The sequence below is a fragment of the Aspergillus luchuensis genome, chromosome 1 (genome assembly GCF_016861625.1).
Source record: "Aspergillus luchuensis IFO 4308 DNA, chromosome 1, nearly complete sequence".
In the NCBI taxonomy this organism is placed as follows: domain Eukaryota; kingdom Fungi; phylum Ascomycota; class Eurotiomycetes; order Eurotiales; family Aspergillaceae; genus Aspergillus; species Aspergillus luchuensis.
In genome coordinates this window covers 29,445-43,802 of record NC_054849.1, presented here as the reverse complement: position 1 = coordinate 43,802, position 14,358 = coordinate 29,445, and the positions used below count along the sequence as shown (strand labels likewise).

The window sequence follows — 14,358 nt, the reverse complement described above, 5'->3', positions numbered from 1 at the left end:
GGTGGGGAAAGATTTCAGCTGTCGGCGCGGCTACCATATAAGTAACTGTGGATGCGCATTGCTTCCCCTCGTAATAGTCCAAGATTCAAGACAACACTCCGTAACAAACAAACATATGGCCAGGTTCTGGTGGTATTAGGTGGCGGTCATTGGCTTGAACAACAAAGAGGGTTATTCGTTATCATCCCCTACATTCATGGAGCATGGGGACGACTTCCAATAAGACCACACTGCACATCAGCCTTTACCAGTCCATACCGAATCCCGATTTCCTTCAGTATTTCATAAAATCGCTTTCTATCTGTCCCCGCTTGACTGTGTTCAAGAACCTCCAGTTTCAAACAGAGCCACCGCCAGTCCAAATCCTCATGTAAAATGCCGCGTATCTCGCTGAACAGGTCTAGATTAAGCCGTCGTTTCCAATATCCGTTGTCTACTGACCATTGGATGCCTTTCAGCACCGAGCCTACATCGTCAAACTCAAGATTATCCATGATCATGTATTGCAGCTCCAACGGAAGACGGATGAGCCATGAATCAGTAGAGCATGATGTATGGCTCACCTTTGACATCCTGGTAGCTCTAGATCTGCATCGAGTTACAAATCGTCGAACAGATGTCATACCGATGGGATCTGGATTGTCTAGCGTGTTATCTCATCAAAACTACAGATTGCGTATATGAATACTCACCTCTAGGATCCATCAGTAGCTGCGATTCCACGGGCTCGTCATAACTGATATCTAAATGTTCCTTCATGCAGCGTGTTCGCAGCGCATGCGAGAGGATGCCTAGATTTTCTTCTGTATGCGGCCATTTAATGACCCGGAGCAGCTCTCTCCAGCACATAGCGTGCACCATATATCCAGCCAGGGTGGTCTGCTTCTCGATATTCACCTTGGGTTGAATCAGCTTAGGTGCCGCCAGCCCATGGCGCCAGATTCTCTTGTGTTTTCCGACAGACAGGAGCCCGTTATTCTCATTCCACGGAGCGTGAAAAGTGCTACACGGCCAGTAATTCTGAGCGATCCCGGATATTCTGTAGCATCGCGTTTTAGGGTTAAACATGACTGGAAAAGTTAGAGTGAACCAAATAATGTGCTTATCTTTGCTGCCCGAGGATACGTACTGAGCCGGTACAGGGTGCGCCATCCAGGAAAAGTGAAGGTGTAAAAATCATCTATCTCACGGGCTGAGTACGATATTTGCCCAGCATTTGGTTTGGAGTAGGCGTGGCGACCAGGAGAGTACTCCGACGGGTTGCATGAAAGAAGGTTGCAACAGATGTAGCAGAATGGATGCTTCTTATACAGTGGATATGTATAAAGCTCATCATCAATATATGGCCAATCTGGATTAGGATCCTGCATTTTATATCGATCGTGCGGCTAAAGATGCTGTTTAATTGAACTCTTTGTATTATGGTTGGGTTTTATATGTGAGTAGAATCCCGGCCTCCTCGCTCATAATGACCTCAACATCTGGTGCCTCGGAACGGTTCAGAAGTACGAGAAATCACTTTCCGGCTTCATAACATCATAATTACTTTAAGGTCCCCAACGGAAGGTCCACTGGGCCACCAGTCTGTCCAAAGCATGGGTCTGGAACGATGAAGTCCTGTACTGCAGACCATGGAAAAGGCCACACGGTCTCTCATTGCCCGTTAACCAGAGATGTTTAACAGTAATCATTCCTTATTCAATCCTAGCAAGACCAGAGATCTTTCACAAAAGAGCAGCGTTGATGCTACGAACGATTTCTTTAATTTACTTCAATGTAGTCGGGATGTCGTGGACTTGCGCATCTATCATTCCTCTTCATTTTCCCCTGCTGTCAGGCCGGCGGGAGACCGGTCAGCGGTGGGGACTAACCCATGATTCGGAAAAACTCAAAAAGGGTAAGCTGGAAACTCGCGATAACAGGATGATACCTCGCGCGATGTTGTCCCCAAGAGTAAACAATACGTGAAGTGATAAGCCATCATTCCCACTTAGTGGAAACTTTGAACCCCCAGGCCAAACTCGGGCTCTCCGACCCAACTTCAAGCAGACTTCTCCGACGCTCGTGGGTCTTCTCCGATCAGGGCAGGCCGTTGATACGTTGGGTTTCAGAGCTAGTGCTGTTAGTGTGTTTCCTAGGCTGCTTGGGAGCCAAAAATTCACCCACAGGATGGACCAGGATCGCAGGGTCTTTTCAGGGTCCGCTGTTCATGAGTCCCTTAAAACACTTGGCTGTCGCATTTCGCTATTCTCTCACCCCCCTCATCCGCCAATTCTCTCGTTCTGTTTCTCCTCTCTCCTCGCGGAACCAGCATCCACTCCTTTGCTACTGGGGAATACCCACGAGTCATTCTCTATGCTGCCCACCATGAAGGTTACCATCCTCTCCGCTATTCTGGCGCTCTCGCTTTCCGCGCACGCTCTGTCTAACGATTTCGTGGGCTGCTACTCGTCCTCCGGCAGCTTGGTGAACAAGGGCTCCAGTGAATTCCAATCCACGGGATTATGCACAAGTACTTGCGGTCGCAATGGTGCGAGATATGCTGCTACCACAAATAGCGTTGACTGCTACTGTGGCTCTTCGCTGCCTCCGAGCGCGAAGCTCGTCTCCCAGTCAGAGTGCAATATCAATTGCCCAGGATTTCCAGAGGACCATTGTAAGTGTCGCCATTCCATGCCTATCACTCTAAGGTACCTCATATCATTAACGCTTAGATTGCGGCGCATGTAGGTGGAGGCAATGGCTTCTGGTCCGTTCACCAGACCTATATCACGGGCGATGACGTCGACGGCGACGACAACAACAACACAGATGATGGGGATGGGAACAGCGATTCGGGCGACAACTCCGGGAATGGTCCAAACGATGGCCCTGGTAGTGGTTTCGGCGATGGCCCAGATGATGGTCCAGGAAAAGGCCCAGGGGGCGGACCGGAAACTACGACAGCATCCAGCATCACCATCTATCCCACTCCTTCTGCTGTCATCACGGTGACATCGGCCGCCGCTATGACAGGCACCAGCTCCCCGTCTGCCACTATTCCAAGCAAGGAATCGTCCAGTGTCTCCGTGGCGACGGTGTCGCCAACCACGGCCACGTCGGGGGCCAGCCGGCGATTCCGGTTCCTGTTTTTCTAAATTGCATCCAGACCAGCATCACGTAGTTGCGGTCGCCCAATACCTTATACCCACCTGTGAACGCAACAGAACTGGGCAACACCATTCTTTCTGTCTTTGATATAAACCTTCGACAGTAGCTCGTTTTGCAGCGATAGCTACTCCAGTATGACGACCACGTTATTGCTGTTCATGAGGCAGATTCTCGCATGCTGCGCAAGGGACGGGCTAGAGCGCCCAATTTCTGTAGGAGTTCGATCACATTGGCAACACATTGCCGGCCACTTTCGAGCATTTACAGAGAGCTGAATTGACCATTGGCCGGCCGACACTTTGGCGCAACGCCAGGATATTCCCCCCGCGTATCGGTGCAGCCGTGGGTCCTAGGCCACGGCAACGGAGGGAATCATCAAATCCCGCGATCGCATTTCTTCCACAACGCGCGAATAGGGTACAGATTGCTATCATGGAATCCCCCCCAGAGTGGCGATTATTCACTCGGTTCCTGCAGGTTACACCTGACTTGGCTGCATGGCTCAAGGCTCCGTCGGAAGTGGCAGCCCATCTCCCGCATTTCTTCCATGGTCTTCTCATACCTCATTCCACGATAGCCGGGCATGATGAATATAATGCAATAACGGACTGTTCCGACTCAGGATAGATCATTGATGTAGTCGCGGCGCTGTTTTCGCATAGAGTGGGACAGCGAGACGCAAGGGACCTGAACGCCACAACCATGTTTCTTTAGCGCACAGGCAACAGCCTACTACTCACTAGTGACTTAGTTGCCTTAGTCGCCGAGGTCTGCCTAACGGGACGGCTGCCTAGACCTTCTGATTAGTGACTCACTCTATATAATACAATATGTATCCCTCCCTCACTCCGTCAGACATCAAGCAAACAATACACGGGCCAATATGGGTTCGCAACCTAGTTCACCCATCAAACTGCCAGGATTCAACCTTCCCTTGAACTGGCAGCCCAAGGTAAAAGCCTGTCATCCCCGCCACATGGTGCTCGGGGCAGAACATAACACTTCGTTCGTCATAGGAAACGGAGCTTTTCCCCAACGCATTAGACTATGGAGATATCAATGATGGCTACGTTGGGTAAGACTCCCCGAATTGCTACGTATCAGCCAGCAAAATGGGCGAAACTAACCGCGTACTCTGCAGCCATCTAAGCACTCAGCGTGAAATAACCATGATGCAGGTCATGAATACGATCTCAGAGAAGCCCGAATGGTGGCGTAAGGTATGACCCCTTCTAACGATACATTGGGTCTTGCCATTAGACTGAGGCAGAAAAGGTGTTCGACGAAGGCATCACGTCACGATGGCGGACGGAGGTGCTGGCATCCGGTCAAGACGTGACTCCTCAAATGATGGACTATATCATCGTAGAACTCCAATGGAAAGCTCGAAACCTTCAGAAAGAAGGACTGCTTTCGATATTTGATGTCGGGGTCGTCCGCTCCGACACAGCCGTTACGAAGGAGCTTCAAAAGGCGTTGCAGCAAGCCGTTGCTCCCCTCGAGAACATACCGGCCCATAAAAAGGACTACCACCCCGGCTCAGACCAGAAAGTTGTCGACCTCGTTCACCCTTCGCTCTTCCCACTGGTTTACGGGCGCACGCGCATTCTACCCGATCATTTGATCACGTCGGACCACAGTCTCGGCAGTATTGGTCAAGGAGTGGTCGTGCCCGTTCCGTCGGAGGAAGAGGCCAGGCCATCCGCCGAGGCAAACACTCCGTACAGAAGATGGCAGGTGGAGCAAATGCGCGCGTTCAGCCGACAATTTCAATGGCTGCCCTGCGATGTGGAATTGGGTACAGAAAGTGGCTGTCGCATTGTCTCGTACATCAACAACCTGCACCCGACAGAGCATGAGCCCCTCTACCGCGTGGTGGAGCAAATCATTGATGCGGCCATTCCGCTCTGGGAACACAGCTTGACGCAGGTTCGGGAGGAAGGAAACGAGCGCATTCCCTACCACGGGGTGTCTTATCTGCTACACCCTGACCCAGAACCGAAGCCCGAGGAAGATGAGGACTCGGACAGTGAGGAATTTTCAGAGCGCTATAATGCGTGGGAAAAGGCTCGTCCCATTGCTCTTCCGGAGCCAGGCCGCTTCAGACCCCCCGAGCCCTCCTGGAAAGGATGGGTGCACTTGCGACAGTCTTTCCACGAGACGGGGCTGCAAGTGATCGTAAAACTGGCTAACATTGAACTCACTCCGGAGCGGCCAGATTATGAGGGAGGAACATGGCATCTCGAGGGACAGCTAGTAAGCCTTCCAATTTTCGGGAGTCACGGGGATCTTTTGAATCCACTAACATATATTCGGGCTAGAATGAACGCATCTGTGCGACAGCCATCTACTATTACGACAGCCATAACATCACTGAAAGCACGCTGTCCTTCCGTCAACGGGCTGGGTCTCTGTACGATGTGGATTACGACCAAGATCGACATGAATTCATCCACGCAGTCTATGGCTTTGGTCCCGACGTGAGCGGAAACGGGGAATCCCAGATCACCCAGCACCTTGGCAGCGTGGTCTGTCGCGAAGGGCGACTACTTACGTTTCCCAATATAGTGCAGCATCGGGTGTCACCCTTTGGCCTGGCAGACCGCTCGCGGCCGGGCCATCGCAAGATCCTGGCGCTGTTCTTGGTGGACCCGCATCGGCGCATCATCTCCACTGCAAATGTACCACCGCAGCAAGAGACCTGGGCCCGCGAGAGACGGGATGCGATTCAGCAGGTGCTTGCGCCGAAATTACCGGCTGAACTACAGCAGATGGTGTCTGATAACATCCCCGCACTTGCCATGACCCTGGAGGAAGCCCGGGAATACCGGGTGGCGCTGATGGACGAGAGACGAGCCAAACAAGGGCCGCAAAATGACGGGTTTGAAAAAGGCGACTTTTCACTTTGTGAGCATTGAGAGCTCTGTTAGGTCGACGCAGGATAGCTCAGTCGATAATAGCCAGCCACTCTAAATGGTGGTGTTTTCCACCTCGAATTCAAAGGGGCGTTAGCCTCCGCGCTGTAAATAAGTGTATCTGATACAGGCACCGGAGTGGCTAAGGTGGCAAGCTCTTCACTTCGGTTGTAACGGCCATTTGCACAAATTCATCTACTTTTGCTTTTATTTGTTACCATTTACACCCTCTTGTCTCTCAATCGTCCACCCGCCTCTGTCTGCATACCCATTATTGTGCCACCCGCACCCGCGTCACCGGCCCCTTGTACACCTTCCGGGCATAGAGAGCATAATACACCAAGGCAAACACCACGACGGCGCCAAAAATGACAATGGCCCAGTTAAATTCGGACGGTGCAGTATCGTTTGTCAGGGGAAAGAAGGTAAAGACGAAGACGACTATCAGCACCAGCAGAGACACCGTATCAACGAACGGAGTAAACCGCCCCATACTCCAGCGCGCGGGTGGGAGAGGCTGTTTACGCCACCGTCGCAGCCGCACGCAACTGATGGAGATAAGGTACGATGACAACAGGGCGGCCGTTCCTAACGACATGATGGCATTGAAGGCCACGGAAGATCCAATGTTGATTAAGGATAGAAGGGAGACAATCACCAAGCTGACGCAGAGCGCGTTTAATGGTACGGTGAATGTCTTGTTGACCTGATTCATGGGGTCAGTATGATATGAGTCGCCAGGGATGGTGAGTCACCGAAGGGAACGCCACCTGAGAAAAGAAGCTAGAGAATGGAACGCCTTGATCACGAGCGAAAGAATAGATTTGTCGAGATGTAGTGGCCACATTGCTGATCGTGGCACAGAACTGCATTATCATGATGACCACTGTCATTCCCGTTGCTGCGGGCACCGAGCCAGTCGAGTTCAGGAACACCTGGATAAAGGCAAAACCGGTGGTTGAGGCCATGACCTTGTCGATGTCTCCCACGCAAAAGGCGAAAGTAACAATCATGACGAACCCGGTGGCACCATTCAGAATCAGCGTCCAAACCATGCCTAGGGGCAATATGCGCGACGCATCACGGATCTCCTCGGCTTGTTACTGAGTTAGTTGGTTATGTAAGAAGCCTCGTCGCAGCAAAAAGAGACATACACATGTGCACAGCCGAGTCCGGACCTGAGCATCAGTCAGTATTGCTTCAAGGCGCAATATAATTCGCTTCTCTAGATCAATGCGACGTACCGATCAAAGCATAAACTGGCCCAACCACCCCGACCAAGCAGGATAGACCGTTGCTGCCCCATCCTCCACGGTCGACGATAGAGCCAAAGACATCTGATGGTGGCACCGACGGAGACAGCACCCACAGCGGAATCAGGATACCAAAGAAGCCAAAGCAGTGAACAATCAAAATTATTCCTTCAATCAGCGGCAGCTTCTGTGCCAGCAGCGTGTTGAAGAGCAGTGCAGCCAACGCTACTGCAATGACCAATAACGTAACGTGCCACGGCTTATAGTCATAGGAATCTGGGTAGTTGATTGCCAAGAGACCGACTAGCATGTTTGCTACAGTGTAGCTGCAACCAGCGATGCCCGTATGCCATCCGAGCACGCATACCCAGCCTGTGATATAACTCAATAAACACTGGCAACTGGGCGGGGCAAATTCGGATACCCAGTGGTATTGGCCGCCGGAGGTAGGGGCCCTATAGGCCAATTGTTAGCAGCCACTTCCTAGGATCAGTTGTAACTATCAAAGCACACAGGAGGAGGAGGAGAGAAAGAGCAAAGCTTGGTGTTTGAGGGTATCACACATGGACGCCATCTCCGCCATGGAGAGAATTACGAAACTGAATCCGCAGAGGACACCGAGGTAGGTGTAGATCATTCCACCTTTTCCTCCATCCGTCAGGCCGTATGAGGCACCGCTGTTCAATTGTCAGTACCTCCTTTAGACTTCCTTGTTCGTATTGCATTGGCTTACAATAACACAGCCTCCCAGGTGCACATCAGCACGGCGCTGAAACCCAGCACCGAGAGGAATCGAAAATTGCGCTGTGCCAGTTAGCTGGGGAGCCGGGATTGGAGCCACCTCTCGAGTGTCTACTCACATTCAACTCCTGGTCACGTCCCACACGCCACATATCGCGGCCATCTTGAGTGGTTCCGCCCTTGGTGGAGGGCAAGGAGCCCTCCTCCGGCGCAGTGGTGTAGGCGACCGACTTGCTCCCTTTCTCCAGCCACATCCTAAGATTTGGCTTTGCTTGACATATATTGCTCGATAATATCGAACAAAAGTTTTGGCTGCCAAAAAGATGAAGGGGGGATCGGAGGGTTAATCAATACGTGGGACAGATGCAGCGTCGCGGTCCTCTCTGCCGTGGCTCGCAAGACTAGCAGCAGTTAGCAGCATTAGTCCCCAAGCTAGAGATGGCACCGCCGAAGCACTTGCCAGGGACCCCGGTTAGACTGTAGCCCGCCGTTACATCGTCCAACTGACAGGTTATTATACTCTCGGATGATGGAATATGATCCCTGTCAGTTGGTCGTGCCCCCATCCCAGCCTTACCAAAGGAGGGCTGGTCACCGCCAGTCAGCACCGTAGCCATCCTTCCCTAAACCATGGCCACGTCAGGTCTAATATACAGTAGTCGTAACACTATGAACCGGGATCGGATGGAAAATTGTCGTCTGGCTTTCATTTCCGACCGACGGCCAGGCGGAAAATTTGGGTGTGGTCGCTTCTGGGCCTGTTTCACCCTCTTGTCCTCCCCAGTCGACATTCCGACCAGGGTACCTGTTGATCCTAGGAATCACTTCCCTGTCCTCTGAGCCGCCTGATCTATTATAAAGTAAGTCCAGGCAGGTTGACAGCCCCAGCAATGCCTCTGTCCATCGTCCCGAATCCCCTCAAGCCTCACCCCGTCGACACATGGCGGCGCCTTATGGGATCAGCCCGACGGACCGCAGCGGGGCGATCGTCATCGCCGCAACGCTGTTCATGTCTTGGATGGTGCTGGTGTCCTTGTTCCGGGTCTATATGCGGGTTGCCATGAACGGACCGGCTGGATGGGATGATGTCGTAGTCTGGATCGGTGGAGTAAGTAACCCTGAGCTCATTGCCGCTCGGAATGCCTGAATTGATCGATCTTAATGAGACAGGCGATAGGAATTGGGAATATGGGCGCCATTATGAAGGGTGTATCGCAGGGTCTGGGTCGAATCAATCCGACCGACGAAGAGGGTGCCATGAAGGCAAGTTCTACCTTCTCATCGGGATGCGTCATTTGTCTTGGTTACTGACTTAGGGTTATCATGACAGGCTTTGTATACAGCCAATCTCCTGTTCCTCGCTAGCCATGGCGCCTCCAAAGTATCTGTCTGCCTCCTTCTTCGGCGCCTGGGCCGAGAAGGCGCCTATATACGACTTTGCACTGTGGGCCTCGCGGTACTCGTCCTTTGGTTCCTCGCTTCCCTTCTTGCAGTGGGACTTCAATGTGAACCTTCTCAGCCATGGAATCTCACGCAATGTCACTCTTTCGTCAGTCGCCTTTGCCACATTCGGATGATGACCAGAATACATGCTAAGAGAGCCAGATGACGGGATGGCGTGCCATGACAGCGTTCGATATCATCACAGAGGCCCTTCTGGTGGGCCTGAGTATTCGATTGGTGTGGGGAGTGCAGATGCGTCGCACTCAAAAGGCCGGGGTGATAGGTGCCTTTGGCACTCGAATCGTGTACGTACACTCATTGCTGTTGTTGCTGCGTATATGACTAGGCCACATTAGCTGACTGTTAGTAAGGATTGTCGCCCTTACCATTGTGCGCCAATGTTACCTCAACCGGGTCGGGTTAAACAATATTCTGCTGGACATGTCGAATGTGGTGGTGGCCACCGAAGTGCTCCTGCACAGCAGTCTCATGGCGGCGACGGTGCCCTGCCTCAAGCCGTTTGTGATAGCCTTCAACACGGGCTGGGGTCAGGGTGGCCAGAAAGATGGCTCTTATCTGCGGTCGGAAACCAGTGAGGGCCCTCCATCCAAGGCCCGATCGCGTCCATATCCGGCAGACGATGAGATTACCATGATCCCGACCGGGGGAGCGAGGGAGTGCGAGGGGTATCTGGAGGAGGCAAGCGGGGGGTTAATGATCCACCAGACGCGCGAGTGGAGTCTACGAACCGAGTATATTGAGATGCAGCCGCTCAGGGGGCCCGAACGATTGTAAGAGAGCGATGGTGGTAATAGAAATGCTCGGATTAGTTAGATACATGAAGAATCCCAGACTTTGCTAGCTACTACGCAGCATCACCACCAACGGGATCCCGCAGCATGGACATGGCGCCGGTCGGAGTCACCCCCAACACACTGACATCGCGAAACCCAAAGCGCTGGTAGATCCGGGCCCCTTCCTGACTGGAATCCACCCATATGGGAATTCCGTCCTGATCGGCACGCTTACATCCCCACTGGATGAGCATTGATGCCGCTCCCTGCCGGCGATATTCCGGGTGGGTGATCAGGGCATCCAGATCTGGGACATGTCATCATTTAGCGGGCGCATCACCAAAGGCACGAGGATGATAGAAAATAGAAGCAAAAAGGAAGAATATCGAGGACAGGAGCATACAATAGTGCGGACGCGAGCCCATGATGGTCCGTCGCGCCTGGTCCAGCCCCCCGAAGAACGTGTCGCAAAAGATTTGGTCGAAATCGACATGGCGCGGGGGAAAGTGGTGACCTGGAGAGGTGGTGTTGAAGTCCCATTTCACGAATGCTACAAGGGGAGAGGTCGACCCGGTACTATGATCCGTGGTAACTTTAAGATAGTGTTGATCAGGGGATTGCAGACTGGCGCGGTGGTAGTCCTCTAGCCAGGCGCGCGCTCCGGAGGTATCGGGATACAGCCGCCGATTGATGGGATCATCAAAGGCGTCGTACCACAACTCGACCATAGAGGAGAGGTCAGGCTCTGTAACGGGGAGGAGTTGAAACATGTTGATGAGAGTACTAGTAGTGCTACTACTACCAGTTGTTTGCTCGATTTGGAGTCAGAATTGTGAAGGGTAGTTGGAAATGATGAAATACTACTACCAGGCTGCTAGTAAGCGTGACCCCGGGGGAATATATATTTACTAGTACTATTACTAGTAGTAGAACTAACAGACACCGTCTTTGTCGGCGCGGGGGGAGTCAGCGCGGGCTGAATGACGGACGACTCAAGATATGAGGATAAACTAAAACCAACGCCAGTTCTTCGTAGCATGACTGGGTTAGAGACACTACTACACAACAGCTGCTGGTCCCTTGAATGTACGCACCGTCGAGTTGACGTCCCCCAAACAATGCCAGGGTCACCCTTGTATGCAAGCATCATCTAGAGTCCAGCAAGTACTGGTTGGAGAGAGCGGGGACATATCTATCCTTTTGTAGCAGTGTGTAATTGGCCAAGGAAGCGTCGGGAGATATGGTCAAGGGATAGTGGATGGAGATGAATGTGGCATCCTTGGGAGAATAGAAAGAGAGAGAGACGAGGAGGCGGTGGATGGACGGATGCCTGAGGCTGAATCTCCTCTATCATGTGACCCAAGAGATCTAACAAACAAGACAAACTACAACGTGACCGAACATTATCACGTAACTTCCAAGCTAATCCCTTTTGAGGCTTCTTGGCGTCTAGTAATTTCCACTGGGACTCAAGATTTATAATAAACCCTCTCTTGGGGCAGTTCTTTGCAATGTCTCACTGTCAGACTGCCGGTACCACTTTTCTCCATCTACCAAGCAAGCCATGAATAATATAGGTCAGGGCCGTTCATGGGACCCTGACCTCCACGCCCCCCCCCCTTCGGAAGCCAGCCGGATTGCTTCTAAGACATCCTGAAGTGGACCACTATCCTGCTTCTCACCATTCCTATGCTCCGCCAAGCAGACCTTGGGTTCAGGGCGGACCCGGGAACTCCGGTGAAAAACGAGGTCTGCTTGGGAAGAGATTTCCGACTGTCATCTTAATGGTATCTAGGCAGACAAGCTTTATCGCAGGCTTTTAATTCCTGACTTGTTCGGCCATTCTCATTATAATCGTCATGACTCGTAGACCCAAGAAGATAAAAATTGGAGATGTTGGTTCCGCGAGTCCGGCGATGTCTGGGCAGCAGTAGCGCTACTTTAACATCGTAAAATATAAGCCACCACACCCACTGACAGGTTAATCTCCGGTAGAAGAAACCAAGACCTGCCTGCCAAGCCACATAGATTGGGTTCTCATCCATTTCAGGTCCTGTCCCCGGGTCCCTCGTCTCATTCCAGAACATGGTTGAGGGGACCAAACGGCGACGGTCTGACTGCCAGCTCCACCATCATGTTTTCCGGCTTGTATATATACCTGGAAACGTTCCCTCTCCAATGCCATCCAGAAGAAGATATCGCCTTCCTTTCTTTCTTTTACACCCCTGTCACTCTTTCCAGGCTGTCGTTCTTTGATAACACCCAAGACCTTCATTCTTTCCGATTTTTCTTTTTGTTTCCCTTCGTATCTTCTATACTTTGACAGGTCAACATGCACTACAAGCTGCTTTTCGCTGCTGCCGCGGCATCCCTGGCCAGCGCTGTCAGTGCCGCTGGCGTTGTAGGCGCCGCCGAGGGTTTTGCTCATGGCGTCACTGGCGGTGGCAGCGCTTCCCCCGTCTATCCCACGACTACTGATGAGCTGGTCTCTTACCTGGGAGACAATGAGCCTCGTGTGATTATCCTGGATAGAACGTAGGTCGATGCTTCATTTGGGATACAGGGGTAGACAATTGTCTAATACATTGATCTTTCAGCTTCGACTTTACCGGCACCGAGGGTACCGAGACTACCACTGGATGCGCCCCCTGGGGAACTGCCTCCCAATGCCAGGTGGCGATCAACCTGCACAGTTGGTGCGACAACTACCAGGCTAGCGCCCCCAAGGTATCCGTGACTTAGTATGTTGCCCCCGTTCGAATGATGCTCAGACTCTCGCCATGCTGATTGCCGCATAGTGATAAGGCCGGTATCCTCCCCATCACGGTCAATTCCAACAAGAGTATCGTTGGACAGGGCACCAAGGGTGTCATCAAGGGCAAGGGTCTCCGCGTGGTCAGCGGCGCCAAGAACGTCATTATCCAGTGAGTGCGGACCATCGGTCGTAGGATGTGAATCCACCCTTGCTAATAACGGCCAGGAACATTGCCGTCACCGACATCAACCCCAAGTATGTCTGGGGTGGTGATGCCATCACTGTCGATGACTCTGATCTGGTCTGGATCGATCATGTGACAACTGCTCGCATTGGTCGCCAGCACATCGTCCTGGGCACCAGCGCCGACAACCGTGTCACCATCTCCTACTCCCTCATCGATGGTCGTTCCGACTACTCTGCCACCTGCAACGGTCAACACTACTGGGGCGTGTACCTGGACGGCAGCAACGACATGGTGACTCTCAAGGGCAACTACTTCTACAACCTGAGCGGCCGCATGCCCAAGGTCCAGGGTAACACTCTGCTGCACGCCGTATGTAGTCTTTACCCTCTCTACCATCTGCACATTGCTGACTACTATGCCGACAGGTGAACAACCTCTTCCACAACTTCGATGGCCACGCCTTCGAGATCGGCACTGGTGGTTACGTCCTGGCCGAGGGTAATGTCTTCCAGGACGTCAACACTGTGGTAGAGACCCCCATCAGCGGCCAGCTCTTCAGCTCCCCGGACGCCAACATCAACCAGCAGTGTGCCTCCGTCTTCGGTCGCTCCTGCCAGCTCAACGCCTTCGGTAACTCCGGCTCCATGTCCGGATCTGACACCAGCATCATCAGCAAGTTCGCTGGCAAGACCATTGCGACGGCTCACCCCCCGGGTAACATTGCCCAGTGGACCATGAAGAACGCTGGCCAGGGAAAATAAGCATGGAAGGAGAGACATTCTCATATGCAGAAATGGTATAACATGTATTATAGATTCAGTATCAGTAATACTCCCCCGGCCTGGGATGTAGTGGACTAGAGTGCATAACAAATGAGTACAACAAAGCATAAGGCCTTTATTGCCATATGAATCTCTCCCGCCGTCAAAATGTATACACCTACCATGGATACCCAAATAGGAATCTGAAAAGTTATATTGCAGGCAGAGCTATTCTCGGGGGTATTGACATACCTCTCTCTTGGTCGGAGAGTGGAAGGACACCTATCGTATCTGTCACCAATTTGGGGGTGATATGAATGATTGGGCCAGGCAGAACAGATCTCACATTAGTGATATGC

General features: G+C 52.3%; 7 protein-coding genes across 7 annotated transcripts; 4 read left to right on the top strand and 3 right to left on the bottom strand.

Moving 5' to 3' along the window:
- Positions 1-194: 194 nt before the first annotated feature.
- AKAW2_10016S (uncharacterized protein) lies at positions 195-1,068 on the bottom strand (the record flags this gene model as incomplete). Its single annotated transcript, XM_041684101.1, has 2 exons — positions 195-634; positions 693-1,068. The coding sequence occupies 2 exons, from the start codon at positions 1,066-1,068 to the stop codon at positions 195-197; spliced, it is 816 nt and encodes a 271-aa protein (XP_041536736.1).
- Positions 1,069-2,169: 1,101 nt separating this feature from the next.
- Positions 2,170-3,137, top strand: AKAW2_10015A (WSC domain-containing protein; the record flags this gene model as incomplete). The annotated part of the gene is made up of 2 exons (XM_041683990.1): positions 2,170-2,656; positions 2,731-3,137. The coding sequence occupies 2 exons, from the start codon at positions 2,170-2,172 to the stop codon at positions 3,135-3,137; spliced, it is 894 nt and encodes a 297-aa protein (XP_041536735.1).
- An 896-nt stretch (positions 3,138-4,033) lies between these two features.
- AKAW2_10014A (DUF4246 domain-containing protein) lies at positions 4,034-6,068 on the top strand (the record flags this gene model as incomplete). Its single annotated transcript, XM_041683879.1, has 5 exons — positions 4,034-4,102; positions 4,167-4,225; positions 4,292-4,370; positions 4,426-5,406; positions 5,472-6,068. The coding sequence occupies 5 exons, from the start codon at positions 4,034-4,036 to the stop codon at positions 6,066-6,068; spliced, it is 1,785 nt and encodes a 594-aa protein (XP_041536734.1).
- Positions 6,069-6,336: 268 nt separating this feature from the next.
- Positions 6,337-8,313, bottom strand: AKAW2_10013S (putative amino acid permease; the record flags this gene model as incomplete). The annotated part of the gene is made up of 7 exons (XM_041683768.1): positions 6,337-6,771; positions 6,836-7,161; positions 7,220-7,243; positions 7,310-7,773; positions 7,882-7,995; positions 8,052-8,122; positions 8,179-8,313. 7 exons carry the CDS (start codon positions 8,311-8,313, stop codon positions 6,337-6,339), a joined length of 1,569 nt encoding a protein of 522 aa, XP_041536733.1.
- A 686-nt stretch (positions 8,314-8,999) lies between these two features.
- On the top strand, positions 9,000-10,297 carry AKAW2_10011A (uncharacterized protein; the record flags this gene model as incomplete). The annotated part of the gene is made up of 5 exons (XM_041683010.1): positions 9,000-9,167; positions 9,230-9,322; positions 9,390-9,608; positions 9,665-9,807; positions 9,874-10,297. 5 exons carry the CDS (start codon positions 9,000-9,002, stop codon positions 10,295-10,297), a joined length of 1,047 nt encoding a protein of 348 aa, XP_041536732.1.
- A 70-nt stretch (positions 10,298-10,367) lies between these two features.
- AKAW2_10012S (GNAT family N-acetyltransferase) lies at positions 10,368-11,066 on the bottom strand (the record flags this gene model as incomplete). The annotated part of the gene is made up of 2 exons (XM_041681899.1): positions 10,368-10,603; positions 10,700-11,066. 2 exons carry the CDS (start codon positions 11,064-11,066, stop codon positions 10,368-10,370), a joined length of 603 nt encoding a protein of 200 aa, XP_041536731.1.
- A 1,562-nt stretch (positions 11,067-12,628) lies between these two features.
- Positions 12,629-13,999, top strand: AKAW2_10010A (polysaccharide lyase family 1 protein; the record flags this gene model as incomplete). Its single annotated transcript, XM_041680788.1, has 5 exons — positions 12,629-12,831; positions 12,894-13,037; positions 13,095-13,220; positions 13,277-13,607; positions 13,664-13,999. 5 exons carry the CDS (start codon positions 12,629-12,631, stop codon positions 13,997-13,999), a joined length of 1,140 nt encoding a protein of 379 aa, XP_041536730.1.
- Between the last annotated feature and the right edge of the window lie 359 nt (positions 14,000-14,358).